The sequence below is a fragment of the Cherax quadricarinatus genome, chromosome 61 (genome assembly GCF_038502225.1).
Source record: "Cherax quadricarinatus isolate ZL_2023a chromosome 61, ASM3850222v1, whole genome shotgun sequence".
Taxonomy (NCBI): Eukaryota; Metazoa; Arthropoda; class Malacostraca; order Decapoda; family Parastacidae; genus Cherax; species Cherax quadricarinatus.
Window position 1 is genome coordinate 14,079,167 of NC_091352.1, and position 12,246 is coordinate 14,091,412.

General features: G+C 46.6%; 1 protein-coding gene across 1 annotated transcript in view; it reads right to left on the minus strand.

The window, feature by feature from the left end:
- Positions 1–1,071: 1,071 nt before the first annotated feature.
- LOC128699334 (high affinity cationic amino acid transporter 1-like) overlaps positions 1,072–12,246 on the minus strand; it is a 205,368-nt gene continuing 194,193 nt past the window's right edge. The window contains exons 5-6 of the mRNA XM_070098248.1: positions 9,345–9,482; positions 1,072–4,012 (exon numbers count right to left, since the gene is read on the minus strand). Of these exons, the coding sequence (XP_069954349.1) occupies positions 2,828–4,012; positions 9,345–9,482 (1,323 nt within the window). The 3' untranslated portion in view covers positions 1,072–2,827. The remainder of the gene's footprint in view (positions 4,013–9,344; positions 9,483–12,246) is intronic.

Sequence of the window (12,246 nt, forward strand, 5' to 3'; positions counted from 1 at the left end):
GGGGATAATACCAGGAGGGGGGATAATACCAGGAGGGGGATAATACCAGGAGGGGGGATAATACCAGGAGGGGGGATAATACCAGGAGGGGGGATAATACCAGGAGGGGGATAATACCAGGAGGGGGGATAATACCAGGAGGGGGGATAATACCAGGAGGGGGATAATACCAGGAGGGGGGATAATACCAGGAGGGGGATAATACCAGGAGGGGGGATAATACCAGGAGGGGGGATGATACCAGGAGGGGGGATAATACCAGGAGGGGGATAATACCAGGAGGGGGATAATACCAGGAGGGGGGATAATACCAGGAGGGGGATAATACCAGGAGGGGGGGATAATACCAGGAGGGGGGATAATACCAGGAGGGGGGATAATACCAGGAGAGGGGATAATACCAGGAGGGGGATAATACCAGGAGGGGGATAATACCAGGAGGGGGGATAATACCAGGAGGGGGATAATACCAGGAGGGGGGATAATACCAGGAGGGGGATAATACCAGGAGGGGGGATAATACCAGGAGGGGGGATAATACCAGGAGGGGGATAATACCAGGAGGGGGGATAATACCAGGAGGGGGGATAATACCAGGAGGGGGATAATACCAGGAGGGGGATAATACCAGGAGGGGGATAATACCAGGAGGGGGGATAATACCAGGAGGGGGGATAATACCAGTAGGGGGATAATACCAGGAGGGGGGATAATACCAGGAGGGGGGATAATACCAGGAGGGGGATAATACCAGGAGGGGGGATAATACCAGGAGGGGGGATAATACCAGGAGGGGGGATAATACCAGGAGGGGGGGATAATACCAGGAGGGGGGATAATACCAGGAGGGGGGGATAATACCAGGAGGGGGGGATAATACCAGGAGGGGGGATAATACCAGGAGGGGGAATAATACCAGGAGGGGGGATAATACCAGGAGGGGGGATAATACCAGGAGGGGGATAATATCAGGAGGGGGATAATACCAGGAGGGGGGATAATACCAGGAGAGGGGATAATACCAGGAGGGGGATAATACCAGGAGGGGGGATAATACCAGGAGGGGGGATAATACCAGGAGGGGGATAATACCAGGAGGGGGGATAATACCAGGAAGAGCCAAAGAAAGTGATGAAGAGTTGTGCTTTTCACAATTTTTAGGATTTTACTACAAGACAGTAATGTGAGTAAACTGTTTGGAAAACCGACAGGTTGATAAAGGAGGCACTTGTGCAACATTTGAGTACCTCTATTCTGAAAACGTTTCGCCATCCAGTGGCCTCTTCAGTCCAATACATAGAAAGGTGAAAGATGAGGAGGACTTTTAGGTAATCAGTTCCTCAGCCAGCAGGCTTATTTACTCATGTGCAACCTTATTAACTCGTGTGTAAGTCACACTCAACTCCAACCCCTCTCACTCATGTATTTATCTAACCTATATTTGAAGCTACTCAAGCTTATAGCTTCAGTGATCCTACTAAGTAGATAAATACATGAGTGGGAGGATTTGGACAGAAGTTAAAACGATTATAATAGGTGTCTCATTTATCAGCAAGACTGTAAATTGACAGATGTAGGCGACACACAGTTATTTGAAAAAAAAATTGACTGGCCTATAAATCATAGGTCGGTGTCACTGGCAAGTGTTGTAAAAATATTGGAAAAAGCTATTAGAGATAAGTGGATAAATACTTCAAATTTATTAAATTATTGCGACTGACACGAAAATTATTCAAGAAAGAAGTGGATGGCTAGATTGTAATTTTTTAGACGTTAGGAAAAATTGTTCAAGAAGGAAATGGATGCCTAGATTGTAATTTTTCCAGACTTTAAAAAAATTTGTGATAGAATTCCCCATCAAAAGCCAGTTTGGAAACTACAAAATATAGGAGGAATAGAAGACAAACTATAACAGTGAATGAGAGACTCTTGAGTGTTGAAGGAAACGTCTCAGCACCAACAAGAGTGACAACAAGAAGCCACTGAGGTTAACTGAAGGAAAAATAGTGGAGTTGAAGGGAGAGAGAAGAGATACAATGATTTAAAAGAAGAAGCACTGCTAAAAACCATAGGAAATATAACAAAAAATAAATGATGAAATATTTAATAAACTGAGCACGACGAGCACAGCTCTGCATCTGTAGCTGCGGGAAGGTAAAACACACACACACACACACACACACACACACACACACACACACACACACACACACACACACACACACACCTACCACTAATCACCAATTACATATAATCACAAAATAATCCTATAGGGTGGTAAACTAGCGACTCTGGTTATCAAAAAGTCTATCAGGCTTATGTACACTAGGATATGTTAAGGCGATATGTCCTTAATGGAAGCTTAGTGCCCGGGGATGACCTCCGAGAGGTCATAGGTCATCAGGGCGTGGACTCAGCAGCTCACAGGCTGTTGCTAGCTCTGGGGATCATGAGAGGTCATATCAGAGGTCAACAGATGTAATTTCAGACGTCAAGAGTTCAGGAAATATAATTACAGAGGTCACGAGGTCAGGAGAGGTAATACAGAGGTCAGCAGAGGTTATCACATAGGTCAGGAGAGGTAATTATAGAGATCAACAGAGGTTATTACCCAGGAGACAAGAGAAGGTCAGGAGAGGTAATTCTAGAGGTCAGTAGAGGTTATCACAGGTCAGGAGAGGTGATTATAGGGATCAAGAGAGGTTATCACAGGTTAGGGGGCAAGAGGAGGTCAGAAGAGATAATTATAGAGGTCAAGAGAGGCTATCACACAGGTCACCAAGCAAGAGTAGGTGAGGAGAGGTAAAACAGAGGTCAGATAAGGTCACTACAGCATGTCAGCGGGGGACTGGTGGCCACTGTGAGTTAGCAGAGCACGGTTGAGCACGGCCTCCGTGCTCGCTGTACGGCCGTGCACCAGCCATACCGCAGCTGCGGCCGCCCACACGCCACATGCGACGCTGAGGGCGGTAAGAGGCAGGTGTAGCAGCAGCACTATGTTGGTCAGGATGGCCAGCAGTGGCAAGAGAGGGGCGGCATCCTGCTGGGTGGCGGCGGGCGGCGGTGGGTGGCGCGGCTGTAGCCACAGTCCCACCCCGCACACCACACATCCACACACGCACAGTGCTACCCCCGCCCACGCCCACAGGCCTATGTCTAGCTCCTTGGCCCCACGGACCACGCCCACCCCTGCCACGCAGTTGACAACGAAGGTGGCCATGAGGAACCTAGCGGTCCGCCATGACACCCACGTGGGCGGCATGGGCGGCTCGAAGATGGCGGAGACCCAGGTGCCCGCCGCCCACTCTACCGTCACCTGGCGGGGTTCTGTATCGTCGAAAGCGGCCAGGTAGTCGGTGTGGGCGGTGTGGGCGGCGGGTGCCAGCTCCGTCAGGTCAGCCAGACTACTTGCGCTACGGGAGAGGATTGGCGGCGTGTCGCATCCCGCCGTTGCCTCTAGCGGATAACGGGCGCCTTGCGGGCGGTACCGGCGGGCCAACACAGCAGCCGCCCCCGCCACCCCAGCACTCACACCTCCCGCCCCTGCCGCCCGCAGCAGCACCCACGACGAGCATACTGCGGCTACGACTGCGGCAGCGGTGCCGCAAAAGAGTGCCGCGACCCAGGGAGTCTCCGTGCGACGTGACACTCGACCCAGGCACCGCGGAGCCAGACCGTCGCAGGCCAGGCGGTGAGCCAGACGTGAGCCGGCCATCAGGCCGCCCATAATACTCGCCCACAGCCCCACTACCCCGCCCACCACCACTAGGGCACGCATACCCAGCAGTGACGCCCCCGGGAAGAGCTGCGTCAGGGGCGCAGTGGAGGACATACTGGAGGAGGACAAGGTAGCTGCTACGGCCAGGGGAAACAGCAACAGTAGCGCAGCTGCGCCTACGCCCACACCCACGCAGGTGACAACGCTGGCGTACCGCCCACACTCGCCGGAGAGCAGCCCGGCATGGTGTGCACCGCCCACACTAACACTGAGCACGGCGGCGCCGCCCACAACCTGGAAAGGCAGACACTGCTTGAACACCTGTAGTTGCCAACCTGGGGAGGCAGACACTGCTTCAACACCTGTAGTTGTCAACCTGGGGAGGCAGACACTGCTTCAACACCTGTAGTTGTCAACCTGGGGAGGCAAACATTTCTTCAACACCTGTAGTTGTCAACCTGGGGAAGCAGACACTGCTTCAACACCTGTAGTTGTCAACCTGGGGTGACAAGAACAGCTTCAACACCTGTAGTTGTCAACCTGGAAAGGCAAACATTTCTTCAACACCTGTAGTTGTCAACCTGGGGAAGCAGACACTGCTTCAACACCTGTAGTTGTCAACCTGGGGTGACAAGAACAGCTTCAACACCTGTAGTTGTCAACCTGGAAAGGCAAACATTTCTTCAACACCTGTAGTTGTCAACCTGGGGAAGCAGACACTGCTTCAACACCTGTAGTTGTCAACCTGGGGAGGCAAACATTTCTTCAACACCTGTAGTTGTCAACCTGGGGAAGCAGACACTGCTTCAACACCTGTAGTTGTCATCCTGGAGAGGCAAACACTGTTTCAGCACCTGCAGATATCATCCTGGGGGAGTTTAACACCGGTTCAACACCTGCAGATATCATCCTGGGGGAGTTAAACACTGGTTCAACACCTACAGATATCATATACAAATAACCCGGTATTATATACCATTCTTGTACTACTACTACTACTACTACTACCACCACCTATTCCTGCCTATATATAGCCGTCCTGCTCCACTTCTGGTTAGTGTGGTCCAAGTCGGACCGAAACGTCGTCGTAAGCTTCTCTCTTTTATGTGCGGGTTATTTGTTTATCGTTCCAGTCACGGTATTGTGCCTTTTTTTGTTATTTATCTACAGATATCATTCTGGGGGAGTTAAACACTGGTTCAACACCTACAGATATCATTCTGGGGGAGTTAAACACTGGTTCAACACCTACAGATATCATTCTGGGGGAGTTAAACACTGGTTCAACACCTACAGATATCATTCTGGGGGAGTTAAACACTGGTTCAACACCTACAGATATCATTCTGGGGGAGTTAAACACTGGTTCAACACCTACAGATATCATTCTGGGGGAGTTAAACACTGGTTCAACACCTACAGATATCATTCTGGGGAAGTTAAACACTGGTTCAACACCTACAGATATCATTCTGGGGAAGTTAAACACTGGTTCAACACCTACAGATATCATTCTGGGGAAGTTAAACACTGGTTCAACACCTACAGATATCATTCTGGGGAGTTAAACACTGGTTCAACACCTACAGATATCATTCTGGGGAGTTAAAACACTGGTTCAACACCTACAGATATCATTCTGGGGAGTTAAACACTGGTTCAACACCTACAGATATCATTCTGGGGAGTTAAAACACTGGTTCAACACCTACAGATATCATTCTGGGGAGTTAAACACTGGTTCAACACCTACAGATATCATTCTGGGGAGTTAAACACTGGTTCAACACATACAGATATCATTCTGGGGAGTTAAAACACTGGTTCAACACCTACAGATATCATTCTGGGGAGTTAAACACTGGTTCAACACCTACAGATATCATTCTGGGGAGTTAAAACACTGGTTCAACACCTACAGATATCATTCTGGGGAGTTAAACACTGGTTCAACACATACAGATATCATTCTGGGGAGTTAAAACACTGGTTCAACACATACAGATATCATTCTGGGGAGTTAAACACTGGTTCAACACCTACAGATATCATTCTGGGGAGTTAAAACACTGGTTCAACACCTACAGATATCATTCTGGGGAGTTAAAACACTGGTTCAACACATACAGATATCATTCTGGGGAGTTAAACACTGGTTCAACACCTACAGATATCATTCTGGGGAGTTAAAACACTGGTTCAACACCTACAGATATCATTCTGGGGAGTTAAAACACTGGTTCAACACCTACAGATATCATTCTGGGGAGTTAAACACTGGTTCAACACCTACAGATATCATTCTGGGGAGTTAAACACTGGTTCAACACATACAGATATCATCCCTCAACTACCTACAGATATTTAACTCTTACATTTCTGAACAGTATCCATTCAGTAAGTAATCACATTCAAATGTTAAATTATAATCATACATGTTAGTTAATTATTAATAATTATGAAGGGAGGACAATTTAATAACACCATAATATCATAGCTTAAATTATCAGGAATTGCTGAGATTATTACATTAATTAAAACTTTCTTCACACAAGCGGGTTTGAGGTGTAATTATCTTAAGTTACACAGGTGTGGCTGATTACGCAGGTGGGACTATTTACATAGGTGTGGCTAATTTCATACGTGTGGCTTATTACGCAGGTCTGGCTAATTTAATAGATGTGGCTGATGACACAGGTGTGGCTAATTTCGTAGGTGTGGTTGATTACCCAGGTAGGACTGATTATGTAGGTGTGGTTGATTACACGGGTGTGGCTAATTACCTAGGTGTGGCTGATTACACAGGTGTGGCTAATTAAGTGGGTGGGGCAGAGAGCGAACTCAGACAAGCCGGATAATTCACGAGTTTATTGGTTAACATTAACCAACCCCAGAGAGGCACCTAATATAGAGGGAAATTATTGAGCAGCAGGTGAACAAGATGGCATATTGTACAGGTGGCTAGGTGGTACAACCCCTCAGGTGGGAGTGGATGATGTGGGTGGCTAGGTGGTACAACCCCTCAGGTGGGAGTGGATGATGTGGGTGGCTAGGTGGTACAACCCCTCAGGTGGGAGTGGATGATGTGGGTGGTTAGGTGGTACATCCCCTCAGGTGGGAGTGGATGATGTGGGTGGCTAGGTGGTACAACCCCTCAGGTGGGAGTGGATGATGTGGGTGGCTAGGTGGTACAACCCCTCAGGTGGGAGTGGATGATGTGGGTGGCTAGGTGGTACATCCCCTCAGGTGGGAGTGGATGATGTGGGTGGCTAGGTGGTACAACCTCTTAGGTGGGAGTGGATGATGTAGGTGGCTAGGTGGTACAACCCCTCAGGTGGGAGTGGATGATGTGGGTGGCTAGGTGGTACATCCCCTCAGGTGGGAGTGGATGATGTGGGTGGCTAGGTGGTACATTCCCTCAGGTGGGAGTGGATGATGTAGGTGGCTAGGTGGTGCATTCCCTCAGGTGGGAGTGGATGATGTAGGTGGCTAGGTGGTACAACCCCTCAGGTGGGAGTGGATGATGTGGGTGGCTAGGTGGTACAACCTCTTAGGTGGGAGTGGATGATGTAGGTGGCTAGGTGGTACATCCCCTCAGGTGGGAGTGGATGATGTAGGTGGCTAGGTGGTGCATTCCCTCAGGTGGGAGTGGATGATGTAGGTGGCTAGGTGGTACAACCCCTCAGGTGGGAGTGGATGATGTAGGTGGCTAGGTGGTACAACCCCTCAGGTGGGAGTGGATGATGTAGGTGGCTAGGTGGTACAACCTCTTAGGTGGGAGTGGATGATGTAGGTGGCTAGGTGGTACATCCCCTTCAGGTGGGAGTGGATGATGTAGGTGGCTAGGTGGTACATCCCTTTAGGTGGGAGTGGATGATGTAGGTGGCTAGGTGGTACAACCCCTCAGGTGGGAGTGGATGATGTAGGTGGTATAACCTCTCAGGTGGGAGTGGATGGTAATACCATGGTTGATTGTGATGCCGACAGTATGCAAGACACACAAACCGAGTTATGGCATTTTATTGTAAAGACGTTTCGCCCACCAGAAACTTTATCAATTGATGAAGTCCCCGGTGGCTACAACCCACTTTGTGTGTCACGTTGTAGTTGATGATGGAGGTGGGGGAGAGTCTTCACTCAAATATCTGTCTATCCTATCATTAAGAGGCGCATAAATTTCCCTGTCTCCTAATACCATGTTCATTTTCCTCTATAATCTACCTTGTCCATTATTACTATCGCATTTGCTTTGTCTGCTTTCGTAAGGTGAAGTCTAGCATCTTTCCTTAATTCTTGGTATAACTTAACAAATCTTTGAGGACAGTTGTCATCAAAGAAGACAGTGGAACTGATGTACCCCTTAAATTTACCCAAGATTTTGACTTCGGTGACCCTACCCTTTTCATTATAAAATCTTAAGGATACCAGTGTGGGCAGCATCCTATCATAAGATGCGCTACTACGTAGTGATCTTTCGGATATAAAAGGGAAGGGGGTGGGGGATTCGAGTTGTAAACACCTTGCTGTGGTAGGCAGTTTATGAGTAAGACCCGTGTCAGGAGACACTGTGTTTTGTACCTGACTAATTAACCACCACTGATGAATCTGATTAGCAATGCCTATATATTTTTTTAAAGCTATCCCAGCTCTTAGCTTCAGTGACCCTGACAAAGCTCATATATAATTACAAAGCTGTTGGAGTGTGAGTAAAGTAACATTTATGAAGGGATTCAGGGAAATCGGTTAGCCGGACTCGAGTCCTGGAGGTGGAATGTACAGTGACTGCGCTCTGAACGAGAGGTGTTAATGTTGCAGTGTTGGAACTGTAGTGTAGGCACACCTCTGGCAGTACAGTGGTGAACTGAGTGATGAAGAAAGTGTTTCCTCTTTTTCGGGTCACCCTGCCTCGGTGGGAAACTGCCAATGTGTTAATAAAACTTTTTTTAACCCTTCCCCCCAAGCTCTTAGCTTCACTGACCTTGACAAAGTCTATATATATTGATAAAACTATTTTTAAAGCTTCATTGGCTCTGCCTGTTATCTACAAGTCTACTGCTGAACCTCTGCTTTCCTTTATCCTATCCAAGTCTACATTTTTTTCAGTTTGAATCCATTATTGTACGAGGAACGTGAGGAATCTTACCCAGTTGTTGCAGGACATTTACGAGTTCACAACTTCCCTCTTAATGTAATATTGACAGCTTAAGCGTTACTGTAATATTGACAGCTTAAGCGTTACTGTAATATTGACAGCTTAAGCGTTACTGTAATATTGACAGCTTAAGCGTTACTGTAATATTAAAGACCTAAATACTAATAAAATATTACCACTTAAGCATTAACATAAGGTTGACCACTTAAATATTAATATAGTATTGACCACCTAAATATTTATATCATATTGACCACTTAAATATTAACGTTTAAGGGGTTAAATTGCACAAATATAGAACTAAATAAGTGAAATTGAATCTTTGTTTCATTTCACATTTAAGTGAGGCGGTAAAACCGTATGGGTCGTTCAGTATCGTGGTTGAGGCTCGATGCTTCTTCCAGTAATCGCTTTACTCAACACAGTGGTGTAAATGCCACCTGGACAACATTGGTTCGAGCCCGCTTGACTTACCCCGTGGAGGCCGTGAGGGAAGAAACCCGGTGGGTGGGTCCAGTGGTGGGCGTCAGCACTGAGGAGGGCGGTGAAGGCAACTGCTGTCAGCACCAGCACTGACACGCCCACGCCCGCAGCACCCACCTGACACACCAGCTGAAAGAAGTGGGCGGGGTGAGCAGCCGATGTACTCACCTATTTGTGGTTGCAGGAGTCGAGTCTTAGCTCCTGGCCCCGATGTGTGTGTGTGTGTGCTGATATTCACAGCTCTTGGCCCCGTGTGTGTGTGTTCAGATTCACAGCTCCTTACCCCGTGTGTGTACTCACCTAGTTGTACTCACCTAGTTGAGGTTGCAGGGGTCGAGTCCAAGCTCCTGGCCCCGCCTCTTCACTGGTCGCTACTAGGTCACTTTCCCTGAACCGTGAGCTTTATCATACCTCTGCTTAAAGCTGTGTATGGATCCTGCCTCCACTACATCGCTTCCCAAACTATTTCACTTCCTGACTACTCTGTGGCTGAAGAAATACTTCCTAACATCCCTGTGATTCATCTATGTCTTCAACTTCCAACTGTGTCCCCTTGTTGCTGTGTCCCATCTCTGGAACATTCTGTCTTTGTCCACCTTGTCAATTCCTCTCAGTATTTTGTATATCGTTATCATGTCCCCCCTATCTCTCCTGTCCTCCAGTGTCGTCAGGTTGATCTCCCTTAACCTCTCCTCGTAGGACATACCTCTTAGCTCTGGGACTAGTCTTATTGCAAACCTTTGCACATTCTCTAGTTTCTTTACGTGCTTGGCTAGGTGTGGGTTCCAAACTGGTGCCGCATACTCCAATATGGGCCTAACGTACACGGTGTACAGGGTCCTGAACGATTCCTTATTAAGATGTTGGAATGCTGTTCTGAGGTTTGCTAGGCGCCCATATACTGCAGCAGTTATTTGGTTGATGTGCGCTTCAGGAGATGTGCCTGGTGTTATACTCACCCCAAGATCTTTTTCCTGAGTGAGGTTTGTAGTATCTGGTCCCCTAGACTGTACTCCGTCTGCAGTCTTCTTTGCCCTTCCCCAATCTTCGTGACTTTGCACTTGGTGGGGTTGAACTCCAGTAGCCAATTGCTGGACCAGGTCTGCAGCCTGTCCAGATCCCTTTGTAGTTCTGAATGGTCTTCGATCGAATGAATTCTTCTCATCAACTTCACGTCATCTGCAAACAGGAACACTTCGGATTCTATTCCTTCCGTCATGATGTTCACAAATACCAGAAACAGCACTGGTCCTAGGACTGACCCCTGTGGGACCCCGCTGATCACAGGTGCCCACTCTGACACCTCGCCACGTACCATGACTCGCTGCTGTCTTCCTGACAAGTATTCCCTGATCCATTGTAGTGTCTTCCCTGTTATCCCTGCTTGGTCCTCCAGTTTTTGCACTAATCTCTTGTGTGGAACTGTGTCAAACGCCTTCTTGCAGTCCAAGAAAATGCAATCCACCCACCCCTCTCTCTCTTGCCTTACTGCTGTCACCATGTCATAGAACTCCAGTAGGTTTGTGACAGGATTTCCCGTCCCTGAAATCATGTTGGCTGCTGTTGATGAGATCATTCCTTTCTAGGTGTTACACCACTCTTCTGATAATCTTCTCCATGACTTTGCATACTATACATGTTAGTGACACTGTTCTGTAGTTTAGTGCTTCATGTCTGTCTCCTTTTTTAAAGATTGGGACTACATTTGCTGTCTTCTATGCCTCAGGCAATCTCCCTGTTGCGATAGATGTATTGAATATTGTTGTTAGGGGTACACATAGCGCCTCTGCTCCCTCTCGCAGGACCCATGGAGAGATGTTATCCGGCCCCATTGCCTTTGAGGTATCTAGCTCACTGAGAAGCCTCTTCACTTCTTCCTTGATTGTGTGTACTGTGTCCAGCACTTGGTGGTGTGCCACACCTCTCCGTCTTTCTGGAGCCCCTTCTGTCTCCTCTGTGAACACTTCTTTAAATCTCTTGTTGTACGTGTTGTATGTGTGTGTGTGTGTGTGTGTGTGTGTGTGTGTGTGTGTGTGTGTGTGTGTGTTTGTGTATGTGTGTATATGTGTGGGTGAACATATTTTTTTACACACGATATAAAAAGATATATATATATATATATATATATATATATATATATATATATATATATATATATATATATATATATATATATATATATATATATATATCGTGCCGAATATGTAAAACTGGTCAATTAGCAAGAACTCATTTAAAATTAAGTCCTTTCTAAAATTTTCTCTTATACGTTTAAAGATATATTTTTTTCATTTATGTTAATGTAAAAAATTTTAATTTTGCACCAAAAGAATCTTAGAAAACTTACCTAACCTTATTATAACAAGAACAATTTATTTTAGCCTAACCAAACTAAATATATTTTAGATTTGTTTACAATAATTTAATACTAAACAAACACAGTGAAATATATTTTTTTTCGTTAGGTTCAGAATGATTTTGGCGAAATTATTGCATACACAAATTTTCGCTTGTCCTATATGGCAAGATGAGCGTTGCTATTTAAGCCAAGATGGCAAGTTCTGCCTATTCGGCCGCCCAGAGAGGTACTACCTTTCTTCGAAGTGAGTGTAAAACGAAAGCCTGTAATTGTTTTACATGATGGTAGGATTGCTGGTGTCTTTTGTCTGTCTCATAAATATGCAAGATTTCAGGTACGTCTTGCTACTTCTACTTACACTTAGGTCACACTACACATACATGTACAAGCATATATGTATATACACCCCTCTGGGTTTTCTTTTATTTTCTTTCTAGTTCTTGTTCTTGTTTATTTCCTCTTATCTCCATGGGGAAGTGGAACAGAATTCTTCCTCCGTAAGCCATGCGTGTTGTAAGAGGCAACTAAAATGCA